Source organism: Pocillopora damicornis, chromosome 4 (assembly GCF_964200805.1).
Source record: "Pocillopora damicornis chromosome 4, jaPocDami1.2, whole genome shotgun sequence".
NCBI lineage: Eukaryota > Metazoa > Cnidaria > Anthozoa > Scleractinia > Pocilloporidae > Pocillopora > Pocillopora damicornis.
This window is the reverse complement of record NC_142673.1, coordinates 20228364-20245058: the sequence shown is the minus strand read 5'-3', so window position 1 is coordinate 20245058 and position 16695 is coordinate 20228364. Positions and strand designations below refer to the sequence as shown.

The window sequence follows — 16695 nt, the reverse complement described above, 5'->3', positions numbered from 1 at the left end:
ACTCTATTTGGGGGTTGGAAGTGATTACATAGACTCCACCACAAAACACTCCAAAAAAGATAAAGGAAAACTGTTCAATACGTCAATGGACTCTATTTGGACCGCCGCCAGTTAGCCTAACCGTCCCAGGAATTCAGTTAGTCAACGGGGGTGACAGTCTGAGCAATAAAAGAGAGAGACTTCGGAAAGGTCACCTCACGCTTCTCACTTGTTAATCGTTTCATACGTGTAACGTAGAAAGAGAGTGTTGTTAAGAGCCGATGTAGATGTGCGACTCAGCAGGCTGTAAATACTCCTCTGAAGGTCGCACTCCAGAGTTGGTTCCATGGCTGAGGGTCGTTTATTCGACACGTAAGGGTGGCGCACTTCGACTATTTTTTTTTTCTATATATTTCTTTGAAACTTGTCTTTCATTTTTTCCTTTTTTTTTTTTGATGACATATTTTTTTATCCTTGAGGGGTTCAATGATTGTGCGATTAATGCCCTCTATTGTAGACTAAAATCACATTTGATCGCATAAGTTAAGGAGTCGCATCGCATCACATCACACCTACCGGCATCCAATAAGCTCGAAGGATCTAACGATTTTCCCTTATCCTGACTTTCTTTCATCACGGATCAACAGGTTAATGTCTCTCGGAAGATGGTACTTTCCACAAGGTTTGAAAAAAATCAAGGCTCCACCCAATTATCCGAGCATATTTGGTGCCCAACGTAGGTTATTATTTAGACATAAGAATATAAATCCTCAGCTGAATCTCCAGTACACCATGTATTGCAAAAACATTATCGAAATAGAAACATGAGTAACAAAACCCTGGGAAAAAATGTAGCTAGTATGTAAATTAAAACGTCAAGCATTTGAGGTGTGTATGTTTCCTCTTACTTTTAATTTCTAACATTACATTCCAACACCTTAAGAATTACAAACCCTATCATTAAAAGGCTACCCCCTAATTTAATACTAAATCTATACATCTTATCGAAGAAAGCTAATCGCAACAGTTTATACTGTATGAAGAAACTACCTTCAACAAACAGGAAAATATGTTTGAATCAACTGATTACTTAATACGCTTGCAATGATGTTAAAATGAGGTTACAAAACATCAACATAATAGTTTATTTACGCCCAGCCAGGATAAGAAAAAATTAGAGGAATTCTAAAATATTCAGCATAATTCCTTGCAGAATTCAAGTTGTACTGATTATTACACCTCGTATAGTACAAATCAGTTTATATCCAAAATTTAAAAATATTAAAATAGGTATATAAATTATTATCAATGATAATAACTGAATTAATTTAGCTGGATTATATAATAGTTCGAATAACTTATGCAACTTTAGGCTGAATAATTACTAAATTAGGGTCTACAATCTGCTCTACCATTTAATGGCTATTCATGCAAAAAGGATACGTAGCTACAAAAACGGAAAAAAGCCACTACACTAAACAAATACTATTACGAAACTATAAACTCCCTTGGCTTAAAGGCACCTTCCTTCAGTTTCATTTCTTTTCAGCGTACTTGAATGAAGTTCATGAGTACAAATTTTAAAAGCGTTCCATTAAGAAACACTTTATTTGGATATCCCGTGTACTGGATATGGAGAACATTCGTTGCTTCTTCCTTTGTCCTTCTTTTCATAGTTTTACATGACAATTCTAAAACTGGTATCAGTAATACCTATAGATTTGTTATCCACCTGCCCAAAGTAGAGTAAAAATAACGCGCGAATGGAGTACAAATATCTTGCGATATTGTACGGTTATTAAGACTGTTAGTTATTTTGTATTGAAAAAAAACCTGTTTAACCAGTCGGCTGCACGCGTTACGCTTCTCTGTCTGCTTTACTTTTCCTATCTTATCAGAAATGAATAAAAAGACTCAGCAGAGAAAAAGCAGTTGGATAAGAGTGCATAACAAAAAAATATTGTGGACAAGTTGGATATTCTATAGTACGGTGTACCACTTAAGGCAATACACAACTATTTAATACCATGCCAAATAAAATACAGTAGCTAAAACAGTTAAAGAGACCTACGCGCAAACTTCTAACATGCGATTCACTGTGCTATTGTATCATTTTTGTATTGATATCAAAATCTAATACACACTTACTAAAGAGAAACTTCATAACCTTAGTTCAAGCTAATTTAGTCACGATGCAATCACTATCTCCTTGCTGCTCATCTCTTACCACTGGCCAAATATATAAAATATCCTTTTTTGCAAGAAAAAAGCCGGGAATCCTCAACAAGCCGACCATTCTCATTCGGGAGTTCAATCTTCTTTTGCCTACATTCACATCTACTATGTACATTTGAACTTCAACTTTTCACGCAGCTATCTGACACTTTTGCACTGTCTTCTATTATAAAATCTGAGTTAAATTGCCCTTTATTTTGCATAACTCATGGGGTACTCTGTACCACATCAGGTCCATAAGGCACGAATAACTTCTGTATTTCGCCGGCTAGCTGGCCGACCATCGTCTCAAGAGACTGCGATCGGTTCTCCAATATTTGCATCTTACTTTGGGTACCTTGCATTCTTGTTATTAAATTTATTAGGTCGTGGCGAATACGAAATGAATCATCTTGGGAAAGAAGATGTTTGACTTCGTCGTTTAATCGGTTGTGTTCATTTCGCAAATCAACAAGGTCTTGCTGCATAGTTCTAATTTCAATCCTCAGCCGGGAAATGTCATTTAGATGAGACTGAACGAACTTACGCTGATCTCTCACCTCCTCAAACACTCCCCGTCTAAAATCTTCATTCTGTGTAACTCTCTCTTTGAGGTCCTCAATTTCCCTGCTTAGTATTTCGCAACATGACAATTCAGAAGCAGAATGTATACATTTGACGGGAGACACGGTTTGAGACACCTACAAATGCAAATTTTATAATGAAGTAACGTACGGCTCGGGAGAGACTGGTTACAAATCGCACACATACTTAAACGGTGTTATGCAAATAAAGGTCAAAGGTGCGGCATAATGAGCTTGAAATTTCTTTTGAGTAAAATTCGATGTTAAAAGATCAGTTTTTTTTTTTAAAACAAAACATTTATGATGAATAACTATGCCAAAAACAACCACAACGAAAACAACAGCAAGTTATAAGATTTTCCTTTCTATATGAGAAAACATGCGTTTCAAGTGTCACTTTTATTTTCTGATCGCTCCATAATTAACGAAGCCAAATGCATCTGCCAAACAGAATAAGTAACAGCCATGCTTAGTGTCGAGAAAATAGTCTTCTACCAAAAACAGTGTGAAGGCTAGGGTTCGATATAAAAATAGCTGATGCCCAGCTGTAATTCAAACAAGCGTCTTGAAGAATAGGTTTCCGGGGCGACCACCTAAGGTATGAAGTTGTGGATCAATGTCAGTATCTGAGTGTGCACCTACACCTCCCCGAATCCAAAACAGTCAACTGATAACCAGTAAGGGTTACTGTTGCTCAAAGTTATCAGTGTCTTAAATCACTGTAAACCGAACGCAAAAAGTAAAGGCAACGGCTCGCATGTAACTGACCTCGTCGCTGATACAAGAGGATTGTGAGCCACTAGGGTCTTCAAAGTTTTGACGCTCCTCGTTTAAAATCTGTGAGGGGAAAAAAACAGAGAGTAGCAAAACACTGACATAAACAAAATGCACAGGTTGATGGGCTCTTGTCGTTGTAGTTACCATTGAGACAGATGATAGGGATTGTGCCACGTGACTTGATATGGGTGTCGCGATCAATCAGATAGCAGGATTGAAAATCGAGGCTTCCGAAGATGTTGAGGATGGCCTCATAGGCCAAGGGAGACTCGTCAGTATGACACCCTAACAAGTGACAGGTGGAAAAATTATCCTGCTCTCTCACTGGCTTTTAAGCCGGAATAGTGTCTGATCTCTTCTAACACAAATGAGTGATAAAACTCATTCTAGTTTATCAATGTTTGTGTTCCTTGTTTCTCTACTGCTGGAAAAAAATGGGGAAACTAGATCGAGTAAAATCGGAAACCAGCGCCTGTTTACCGGCATATTTTCATAACTTGGAAATAAGCGAGGGCAGAGTTTAGTAAACAACTCACCACCAAAACAAGACCTTTTTTCTTTTTGTTACTGTGTTCAAAAATCAATCACTACCTGGCCTTAAAAACTTAGTGAGAGCACTGGGTTGGTGATAATACATAAGGAAAATTCTCATCTCTGATCAGGAAAAAGGAACAAAGCAAAGAGCCGTTGCGAAGTGTTTGAGAGAGCACTGTTGTGTAGTTGTTGGCCCGTCCTTCCATTCGCCTATTCAGTCAAAGGTGAACTAAGCACTGTTATTTCAGCGTCTTAAATTTGTCTGGCTAAGGGAATGCATGAAAGTGATTTCAGTTTCGGATATAAAATCATTAGTTGACCTTAAGAGAGGAAACAAAATTATCTGGTAGGAATAAGGAGCATACGATTCGTATAGCCATTTACAGCTGCTGCTATACCAGAACTCACCTTTCTGTTCGTAGACGGGATTTGCAAACCTTCATCTACTTGGAGTTCTCTGTCTTCATTGGAGCTTACATCTTTTGGCTATTTAACAGAGATAAAAATTTTTGAAAGCATTAATTTGGGCAACGAAGTTGGGAACCACTGGTGGAGCTGAAGGCAAGACAAAATTTGGGCTAGCGCATCTATGGCATGAAATAAATAGCCGTGCAGAGCTTGAATCCAACCAGTACCACGCTGTACTATCCAGGCACAAGTGACTAGCTAGTTTCTTAAGAGAGGTTTACATCGATAGGATAAAAAAGTCACACAGATGGTTAAAGAAAAGTAAAACAGGGAGAGTGAGATTGATGTTGGTTTATTAAAGAAGTGAAACTGTGCACATCAACCACATATCATATAAACTCCCATAATTGTAGACAGAACGACCGATTGATTACTTAATTCTTGTAAAACACGTCATCGTATTAATGATGAGTGAAACGTTTAAGAGTAAATGTCAGTAAAAATCAAGGAAAATTCAAAAAACGTGGCCACGGTCAAAAAATCGATTTCGCTCATACTTTGTCAGTTTGAAGGCCTAGGTAAGTAACTGAAGGATATGAGGTTAGTTTTTTGAAATATTCCATATAACGGCAGAAAACCACGAAAAACGGTCACCCTACCGGAAGCTCGGATTTCACCTAGCGGAAACTCGAAATTTTACACTTTTCAGCTTCTCGCTACACAGACGTTTACATAGCTGTGAATCTTTCTTAAGTATAATTGAATTAATTGATTCTTCCTTAGTCAAACCATGGGAATTATTTTTATCTCTGCTTATTTGTGAGCGAACTGAGACCCGATTAAGAAGATACACTTTTCTCATTTACGCGAAGGTGTAAAATAATCCAAACTCAGCGACGAAAAAAGCTGACCGGTAGTTCTTCAAATCCTCTGATATTATAACCAAAGACAGTTCAGTCATTGATTTTTAGGTCTATGGTTTTAAATCTTTAGGATCTAGTAGCACTTTTGCATGAACGCCGATCAAAATTCGATAAAATTCCAATTGAGCGCCTTTGAAATCTACAACTCTACATAACAAAGCACTATTGAATAAATTAACTCCTCGGCCAAAGTTTGTACATAAAACATAAGGGTTTTGCTTTTTTAGCGGTTTGAAGCGTTTTAAAAATATATATTAATGTTAAATATTGTATACACAGGTAAAACAAACTATGAAACACCAAAATTACCACGAGCTGAAATTAAATCTCACAGGCTCGCTCCCTAATCTGCGTCACGCACGAGCGACTTAGCTACAATTAGTACAGTAACAAACAGATATTTACATCCGTTAATTTTTAATAAGTCGTATTTTTAAAATATCTTGCTCAAAGATGTGCCAGGTTTCCCAGTTAACTTGCTGAAAAAAAAAGAAAACCTTAATAGTAATTCTAGCTCAATAATTATTGATTTTATTTAGTATGAGAAGTTTTGTGCCGTCGAAAACCAATCGGAAGTAACTGTTTCCACGAAGAGCAAATATTGCATCGTTCTCTAAATAAACAAATCTACTTAACCATATAACCAGAGTATGTTGTTGGCGAAGTTAATAGACATACATAACAACGACGTCTTGCTCGTTCTTGAATATTGTCGGTGGGATTTGCGGCGCAGACGAACGCACTTGCTAAGTAACTTCCCATGGCTAATTTCTACCCTTACTCAGCTTTCGTCACACCGCTCACGCTGTGTAACAAGGATATAAAACATCGCACGAAGTCCTAAAAAACTCTCCGGACTTGAACTAGAATTGATTTTAGCAAGATTGCGTGTTTTTAAAAGCCAACGAGTTTATTGGAGAGGACTACCCGTACCGTCTCATCGTGTCACTTAGGCATAACCTGACACGATGTCGATAGTTTCGACTCCTGATGGCCGAGAGCACTCGGATTTGTACCCAATTCATTATCCAGCTCCCAGTTGGCTTGTTAGCTCAATTGGTAGAGCGCTGCACCGGTATCGCAGAGGTCATGGGTTCAAATCCCGTACGGGCCTGAAATTTTTTTCAGGTCCTACTTACAACTACTAGTTTCAGTAGTGTCCTTAGCTGCGAGGATCTTCTAATTTCATCTTTCCACCGCAGTGCAAATATGTGAATTTTCATATATCTAAAATCTTCATTCACTCGGATGTTTATTTCTACCCAATTCATTGATTAGTTCCCAGTTGGCTTGTTAGCTCAATTGGTAGAGCGCTGCACCGGTATCGCAGAGGTCATGGGTTCAAATCCCGTACGGGCCTGAAATTTTTTTCAGGTCCTACTTACAACTACTAGTTTCAGTAGTGTTCTTAGCTGCGAGGATCTTCTAATTTCATCTTTCCACCGCAGTGCAAATATGTGAATTTTCATATATCTAAAATCTTCAAGCACTCGGATTTATTTTTTTCCGAGTACGCCTGTGTCACTTACTGAATAATACATCATTCTCATTTATTCACCAGGCTTAAAAATATCACATTTATTCCATTGCGCGTATGCCACACATGACATTCCAATCCTAGCAGTATGCAGGATGTTTGTCCCATGAAGCACTCGGATTTTTTTTCCGATTATGCCTGTGTCACTTACTGAGTAATACATCATGTTCAAAAGTATTAATTTTTGCACCATACAGGAAGTTGTTTCGGGTCACTCAGCAAGAGCTGTGAAAAGTAGCTGCACTGGAATAGGAATATATTTTTTCCAATCCATGAAGATATTTGAACTTTCAAAATAGCTCGTCCCTGTGGACTCAGGTAAGCAACCAACTACTTGATGTTCTACCAAACAGAAAGTGTCTCCTTGCAGTGACCAGAAACAACTTCCGGGATGGTGCAAAGATTACCCGTCCTTCGCCAACCTAAACCTAACTTGGCACGATGAACCGGACAGATAGTCATATCCGATAAATTCGCCGGCTTTTGAAAACATCCACATCTCGCCAAAATTAATTCTACCTCCATTTCAATTCCGGAAAATTTCAACGACTTTTTGTGAATTTTGATATCCCTGTTACACCGCGTGAGAGGCGTGACGGAAGTTGAAGAACTTGTGCGTTCGTCTGCGCCGCAAATCCCACCAACAATATTCAAGAACGAGCAAGACATCGCTGTTCTATGAAGTTCCCCGACAGTAAACTCTGGTTTTAGATGCAATGTTTCACAGATAAAGATAATTGGATTTATTTATTTATTTAAAGAACGATGCAATTTTCGTGAGAACAGGTACTTCTGATTGGCTATCGACGGTATAAAGCTTCTCATTCTTAATAAAATCAATTCTTATCGTTTCAGTTTGAATTGCTATTATGATATTTTCTTTTATTTTTACTTCAGCAAGTTAACTGGGGAACCTGGCACATCGTTGAGTAACATATTTTAAAATAAGACTTATTGTAAACTAACAGATGTAAATATCTGTTTGTTACTGTACTAATTGTAGCGAAGTCGCTCGTGCGTGACGCAGATTAGGGAGCGAGCCTGTGAGATTTAATTTCAGCTCGTGGTAATTTTGGTGTTTCATAGTTTGTTTTACCTGTGTAGACAATATTTAACATCAATATATATTTTTAAAAGGTTCAAACCGCTAAGAAAGTAAAACCCTCATTATGTACAAACTTTGGCCGAGGAGTTAATTTATTCAATAGTGCATTATTGTGTAGAGTTGTAGATTTCAAAGGCGCTCAATTGGAATTTTATCGAATTTTGATCGGCGTTCATGCAAAAGTGCTACTAGATCCTAAAGATTTAAAACCATAGACCTAAAAATCAATGACTGAACTGTCTTTGGTTATAATATCAGAGGATTTGAAGAACTACCGGTCAGCTTTTTTCGTCGCTGAGTTTGGATTATTTTACACCTTCGCGTAAATGAGAAAAGTGTGTCTTCTTAATCGGGTCTCAGTTCGCTCACAAATAAGCAGAGATAAAAATAATTCCCATGGTTTGACTAAGGAAGAATCAATTAATTCAATTATACTTAAGAAAGATTCACAGCTATGTAAACGTCTGTGTAGCGAGAAGCTGAAAAGTGTAAAATTTCGAGTTTCCGCTAGGTGAAATCCGAGCTTCCGGTAGGGTGACCGTTTTTCGTGGTTTTCTGCCGTTATATGGAATATTTCAAAAAACTAACCTCATATCCTTCAGTTACTTACCTAGGCCTTCAAACTGACAAAGTATGAGCGAAATCGATTTTTTGACCGTGGCCACGATTTCTTTGATTTTTACTGACAATCACTCTTAATAGTTTGTATCCAGTCGCTTTCCACTACTGAATCGAGCTAGCAATTGAGGATTGCGATCTTCAATTGTTCGCTTGATTTTTCAGTTTAGAAAGGGGGTAAGTTTCTAAACAAACTGTGGTGCTGCGTCGGTGGGAGAGCACAACAGGGTATTATTGTAGTATTATTAGCGAAATTTCGCTCTGACGAGGGGATAACGCTCAAAACGTCAGCATTGAAACTCTTTACGTTGGCTAATTTGCGTTATCAACTCAGTTGATAATACTTAATTGCCCTATTCAATTCATAGTCACTCTAAATCGTAGAACAAAAGATCAAACAGTCATTCAAAAGTACACCTGAAGGGCTTCAGTTTCTTTTGTAAAGGTATGACAAAAGTGGTCACAACTACTTGCCTTCGTAGCTTAACAAGTTCATAGAGGCAATTACATGTAAGCTTGAGCATCACACCATCCACAAAGGTAGGTATAATACGCCTGTCCAAAGTCATTGAAAAATATTAGGCACGCGTTCAAGGCGATTCACAATTAAAAATTTTACTTCCAAAAGAGATTGAAAGTCATGACAATGCCCAAGAGAAAATCAAGAATTAATAATTGGTAAATATTAATTTAAAGAAAGAACCTGCCTTTTCCTTGCTCAAAATGGCGTTTGCATTCACTGTCACTGCTCCCTCAGATTCACTGTTGTCTCTTTCATTAACACGGTTCTCTTTTGTAGACAACTGTGTGCCACATGGCTCTTCCTGGAAAAATTGGCAAATTTTGACAAATATTATTGGCATTCTAATAATTTTTTTTCTTTAGCATTTAATGCGCTGATCAATTCTAAGCTTTAACATTCCACCCATCCCCCGGGCAACCCAAGGTACTTGACCATCGTCCATGCCTATGGGGTGGGGAATTTGAACCTTGCCTAGCTGGGGTGGGGAAATTGAACTTGAATTGTTATAACTTAAAATATTGGGGCATTTAGGGGTAAACAGTTCTCTCTGGCGAGCATAAGGCTCTGAAGAAATGGTCTACAAAGTCGAGGTTCTAAAGCTTGGTCAAAGTGTTGGAAGTCACGGTTGTTGATTTTGCTGTTTACAAAAAAATTGACCATCAAAACCGGCACTTGGGTGGGGCATTTGAATACAATTTTTACCCAAGGGAGGGTGGGACTTTGAACAACTCAATCTTCGAAAAAATTCGAATGCCATGGGGTGGGTTGCCATGGGGGGATGGAATGTTGAAGCTTTGAATTGATTGATGCATAAGATCTGAGCATATCCAAAGACCTTTAAACTTCTAACAAATAATGGTTTACCTCACGAGGGAATTTTACCTTGTGCGTTTGAAATTTTGATTTATGATAACTGATGCAATATATAATTGCATACAAAAGTAAAGTACTGTAATTTTAGTTTGCAAAGATAAGCTAACGTTGATTCAACCCAAATGACTTGAACCAATTGCAATCAAATTAACAATTTCTGAATGAGTCTTAAGTTGTTTACAATTAGTCACACCTGTCTGTCCAGACTGGTCTGGTACTAAATTAAGGGAGTTGTTATGACTCAGAGCTGACCTGCCGAATCAGCAAATTTCCAAAAAAAAAATAATTTGTCTGTTCAGTCGGCTAAGACTGAAGGTAGCTCTAAATAAGATTAACCCATTAACTCCCATGAGTGACCAAGACAGAATTTCTCCTTACAATATCAATACAATATTAAGCAGACAAGTGTTGAGGATAAAGAAAAATATAAATTAGGGGATTATAAATTGATCCAATCCCAAATTCTCCAAACCAACATCACAAGAACTGGATGAAAGAGATTAAGGATAATTACTAATGAGATCTTGGGAGTTAAAGGGTTAAAGTTTGCCATGACTATTTAATCAATTAACTCATACTGATTAAATGTCATCTGACTCACTTTGCATTCACCATATTTCATAGATGTTTGCTTTTGTTTTCTGGTAGGACTATGATTTTCAGCCATGCAACCACCAGGATCAAAAAACTTCTTATCCCTCTAAAAAGAGTTCAACACAAATAGTTTTGAGTTGTTAACTATTGTAATTCTAACTCAGTGGACATTACTTGGATCATCGCATGTGGATGGAAAGGCACATACATGACATCTATCTCCATGTAAGTTTTTGTAACACAACACAAAAATTTTAGCAAGTGGTTCCTAAAAAACCCCATCATCTGAGTGAAGTTTCCACTGTTTTTCACCAATGACATATTGTTTTGCCTTATTGCTATGTTGAGGTCACATGTACATCCAACTTTTTAAGTTATTCAATTACAGCTTGAAGAGGTTGATGAGTTTCATGCTTTAGTAAAAGTAACATTTGCAACGTATACTGAAATCAAGGAATTAGTTGAGATGAATAAAACTTAATACTTTGAGATTTACCAATCCCACAGCATGTCGATCAGAGGAGAATAGAGGAGGGTCTTAATTGCTACCTGACACGGATTTATGTCAAAAGTTATTTAAAATAAAAATCAAATATACATGTATGTATAACAGAAAGTTTCCCAAAAGAATGGCCAAAGAACAAAAACACCTCTTTATTGAGGCACTCTTCTTTTAACTCCTACCTCAAAATAAAAGGCTGGTTTCTCATTGCTAAGACAAACCATTCCAGGTGAAGTGTTCAAACGCCTGAGGATTAATTAAAATTAAAACCCACACAAAGGTCAGTTTTTAAGAGCTTTGAAATCTTTTTTAAACTGCATAACTGTTTGAAAATTTGAATGGTGGGGTAATTTGAAGGAATGTTAAAAAATAGGTAGTAATATCATCCTTTATTGGCCAAGAGATGGAATATTCTCACGTATCATTAAAATACATGTTTTATTGGGAATGATGTGTATTGTCAATGTTAATTGTGGCTGAATTAAACATTATTACATTTTAACAAACTGAAGGGGTAAACAAGTGGCAAAATGGGAGAGCAAAGAGGGAGAAATGATATATTTCCCACACCGGCACCAAGCCAACTTTCCTCAACACATTTGTTCACATCAAAACTAATTGAACTAGACCCCATTTAAAATTGAGAAATCCAGTAATCAAGCATGGAAGAAGCATATTGCTAGACTTTTGTCTGACCACTGAAACTGTTCTACTGTTTGTTCCTATCTACTTCTATGATAACCACATTCCCCACTTCACTCACGGGACTGCACCAAAATCAACCTTTTCCATCTTCTAATTCTACTATTAATGCTCAGATTACCATTGGTCACAACATTTCAAGCAAAAGAAAGTTGATTTAAACACAAGATGAGAATGTTATAAACCTGAGTAGAATAATCAGTGATGCTTTTCAATATTCAAGGCACCTCTCTGCCTTGTGCCTGTGCAGTTCTGGAGGGAAATGACAAGTAAAGACATCATCATTATAGTCCAGAAGCCATGACTGGAAAATTGAGGTTTTGCACAACCCACAAGTTAGAAAAGGTTTGATAGTAGATTTTGTTAGAGGAAAACCTGCCAATTAATTCTAGGTGGTTTGTAAAGTCAAATTGTGGTATAAGTTTTGCATTAAGGTGTTTTTATGGACAAACCAGTTCAGCATGAAAATGAGGCTGACTTATAAAACAGGGTTCTCTGGCCTTTTGACTATGTTTTCTACAACTAAATTTCTTATGTGAAGTCAGTTTCTTAACAGGAAGTTCGCTCACTCGAAAAAACCATGAATCACATAACAGGACTGACTGTGACTCTGAATAATTATGCAAAAAAACACTTATAGGAAAGTACTAATTACAACAGTTTTACTTTCAATTATAAACATTTGCATATCATCTCAAGGGAAATACGAACATTTTTTTTTTTGTCAAACAAAATAAATTTGCACTGAATTCTTATGTAAAAATTACAATTTCTCTCACTAGGCAAAAAAACCAGGCTGGCTTATAAAACAGGGTTTCCAAGGCCTTTTAACCATGTTTTTTAAAGACAAAACTCCTTGTGTGGAGTCAGTTTCATAACAAGAAGTTAACTTACTCTATATACGACCATGAAATCATGTTAGGTGACTGTTCATGTGACTCTGAATATGCCAGAACATCACTAGGACTAATACGTTCATTTCAATTTCACAATTTACACTTTTTAATAGGTAACTAGTATTAATAGCAATTAAATAAAGCAACACTCTAAAAACAGTTAACTTTACATTTAAAAGACAAACATTGCCTACAGTTTTAACATTAACGACAGTGTAAAGCCACACTTCAACTTAAACAATACTCACATAAACGATCAACCAGACTCACCTACAATACAGATAAGAAACATTTATAAAATTAATAACTTTACTTATCTTACATTACCATTAATCTGCGAACACAAACAAACCAAAAAAAATCAAAATTAATAAAAAAAATTACACAATGTCATGTAACGATCAAATTTAACAGTTCCCACAACAAAATAGCCTATTTATTTTGCCTTTGCCTTTGCTTAGCATTAAAGAATGAAACAATAGGTACGTGATCTTAATTAGGAAACTTATCATGTATTGCTCTACTGTTTTAAATTACTTTAATTAGTCACAACTGTAAGTCATATTGATTGACTAGAGAATGTCCTAATTGCAAATAAGTAAAAGGGACTGAGTGATTTCCATTTTCCTTAGTTCATAACAGGTGTTCCCTTTTTTATGCAAACAAGTAATTTTCCATTTTTAATATAAGTTTTCATGTTATCGCCATAAGTCCAATTAGGTTTGAAATTATTTAAGGTGTTCTAATCTGCAATCTTATCAAGCAATACTTTGGTTCTGAATTTAATAACTCTTGTTGCTGATACATTCTGAAGTTAGAATATGAATTAATATAATTTTATATTTTCGAACTAATGTGTGAATCCTTAAGATGAAGAGGAACAATGAAACATCCAAATGGGAGGCTCTAAATTAATCCAGTCAGAATTATACTTAAGAATAAATGACATTCAATTTCAAGTTCCTTAATATTCACTGGTTTGGTGCCACACCTTCAGCAGCTGTTTTCTTGATTTCTTACAGGTACTTTACTGGTTTTGACCCAAGATAACAAGTGACAATTACTTAGTATTCAACTTTGCATTCAGGTCTTATTGGTAGCCACATCACATTAAAGGAAGATATGGTATCCAGGACATTGGAAGGCATATATTTAACTGCATTTAATTGATGCCCTGTACTGCCATCAGAAATTACAGGAATAAGAACAAAAATTAGGCACAGGGTTATGTGATTATAGGAAATGTGAGTCGATGCTTTAATCATATTCAAACAGTTTCTTTTTGCAATATATTTTTTTACTATTTTTTGAGTTTTTAAGATCATCAAGCTAAGTGACATAAATAAAAAATCTCACTTTCAATGCACAGAATTGCCTGGCTATGCAATGTAAATTTGAAGATTAAACACAACTTCTATAACCCTAAAAATTGGAAAACTCATATTTGATACACTTGAAACAAAACTAAAAAAAATTGTGGCTCATGAACATTCTTTCTGTGAGTACTAATTGGATAGCTTGTAATGGACTTGCCAAGCACTATTCACCTACAAGTGACAAAAGAGCAACAAAATGGCTTCTTTATAGTTACTATCTCTCTCCACTCACTCACCAGAAATCAAAATTGTTTATGTCAGCTGAACAACATGAGTATTTTGTATGACTTGCCATAACAGCATCATACAGTGGGAATCCACACTGATTACAAACTGAAAGGTCTCCATCAACATCCATCATGATTATTGCTGCCTTCTGGATTTCTTTCCTAAAAACATTGTAATAGTACATCAGTAACATAATTTTCCACTCAAGTTTAAATAGTGCCACTCATTGTAGCTGTGATATCACTGGAATTAATGAGAAGCTGCAAATGTAGGTCCTAAGTTTGACAGAAGTTTGAGGTAATTGTCTTGTATTCAGGTATATAAGAGTCGTATATGTGCACAGTGAAGTTTGATGAATGGGTACTGAATTTTAATTTGGTTGAACACAAATAAGGTACTCCTACGGTTCCCAGGGTGAACTGAAAGCAAGGCTAACATTGATAATGATCTGAGTGCAAGGACCCAACGAAGCAATATTTCTTCTCTTACAGCCGTCATAGCACAAAGGTATTCCAAAGATACGGCCAGACAATGCAATAAAAGAAAGCTAAAAGAAGCCATTCTCGATTCCGTCTTCTTCCCTTAGGTATGTTGGAATAATAAAGCCATTGAACACCTGCATTAATGCCACGTGCTGTATTGTGTAATTGTAATAAATAAGGTGATTTTTGTCTCCAGCAGCTTGAGTTCAAAATGAATGTATTTTAAATTCCTACTTAACTAAAGGAATTACTTAGTAACTTACAAACTAAATTATGCTATCGATAATCAAAGGGAAGTAAAAGTACGGCATTAACTAGATCAAACATGCGTATCCTACTTCTCATCAATACTTACAATATGATTAAAACATAAACGCTTCTATACGAAAACTCTTCTGCAAGTTATAACCCTTCAATAAGCGAAAAAGGCTGCTCAAAAATTATTTCGCCTTCATTGATTTTTCATAGAAGTCTCTATCCCATAATACGTAGCGCCAATTCTCTATCCCGTCATTCTTAAGACAGACACTCCAGGAAAAGCGGGCACGTGAATAACGGCGGAAGTGAGGGTGGCGGTCATAAATCCGTAAAAAACCATTCCCTAGACAACCACCGTCACCGTTTATTATTCCTTTGCTCCCTCGCTCGTTTCCACTGACTGAGAATGTGGAATAGGTTTTAAAGGAACCAAGTCCATTCTCCCTTTGCAATTAGGCCTTGGGGAGGGTAAAAATAATTCTAGGGCCTTGCCAGGTTATCTGAGAACTTTTTATTCATTTTGATTCGCAGTTTGTTTCTTTCCTTCTTTCGTTTCTTCAACGTCATGAATATTTCAAATAATTATAATAAGATTCTAGAGCCAAGAGCTTGGAGGAAAAGGGTTGAGGGGAGGGGGGGAGGTTGTCAACTCAGTACGATCTGGAACCATGTCAAAATCCTGCTTTCACTGGTACTGTCATAGTTATTATCATCCCCAACCCTTGTCCCTGTCTATGTTGTTGTGTTTATCGTTATTGTCTTAGTTGTTGTTGCTGCCATTTTCATTGATTCAGTTACCTTTTCATTACCAAACAGAATTAATGTGCACCCAAGGGCCTTCCCCTCACCTTGTTACACCAATTCACTTTTCTTCTCTACCCCTAAGGAAAAAGGCCTTAATTTGAGGCTTTAAAGTTTAACTTTAAGAGTAAGGTTAATGAGTAAGGTCATAACTCATATAAAAACGTGAAGATCAATACTAGCAAATTAAGGAAAGATGTGCAAAACATTACAAACAAAAATGATTTAATCAACAACTTTTCTGGTAAGTAACAACCTTTTTTGCTTCAGTAGGTTATTCTAGTTTGTAATACTAAAACTATTAGAAAACTAAGGTGGCAATGAATTATTGGTGATATACCATACAAATTTACACAAACTTCATCACTCTGAAATTGTTTGTCTAACAAACTACTATGTTATTTCCACCTTTTAAAAAACCCTTAAAAATATTCCAATTTAGAGCTTAAGAAGCTGAGTTTTTCACTGTCTCACTATGAAGACCTTATAAAATAGCCTCAAATAAGGTGACAAAAAACTCTTCCTGATAAAACTCGAAATTGCCTTCAAACTAAGTCAAGGCTGCTGCAGTTGTCTTAAAATTATTTTTGCGCTGTTTTACACCCAAGTTTAGTAGCAAGTACATGCATGTAGATTGATGGGGTCCAACCCTCTAATACACTAGAGTGAAACAACAATCTAGACGCTTCATTCACATTCACAACTAAGTAATAGGATAATTCTTGAGTTACCACTAGACAATCAAATTGTGACAGGGATATTGCAGATAACGTATTTCCTT

At 36.4% G+C, this 16695-nt stretch overlaps 1 protein-coding gene across 2 annotated transcripts; it reads right to left on the bottom strand.

Moving 5' to 3' along the window:
* Positions 1–861: 861 nt before the first annotated feature.
* Positions 862–15345, bottom strand: LOC149047194 (uncharacterized). 2 transcript variants are annotated; one of them, XM_089204872.1, is made up of 8 exons: positions 15211–15345; positions 14382–14534; positions 11354–11417; positions 10677–10775; positions 9387–9503; positions 4497–4574; positions 3546–3614; positions 862–2894 (listed from the first exon to the last, which is right to left on the bottom strand). In XM_089204872.1, the coding sequence occupies exons 2-8, from the start codon at positions 14504–14506 to the stop codon at positions 2421–2423; spliced, it is 1026 nt and encodes a 341-aa protein (XP_089060998.1). In that variant the 5' UTR covers positions 14507–14534; positions 15211–15345; the 3' UTR covers positions 862–2420. The 2 variants fall into 2 exon arrangements, with proteins under 2 accessions (XP_089060998.1, XP_089060999.1); XM_089204873.1 differs by lacking the exons at positions 14382–14534; positions 15211–15345 and adding an exon at positions 12059–12120.
* Positions 15346–16695: the final 1350 nt, after the last annotated feature.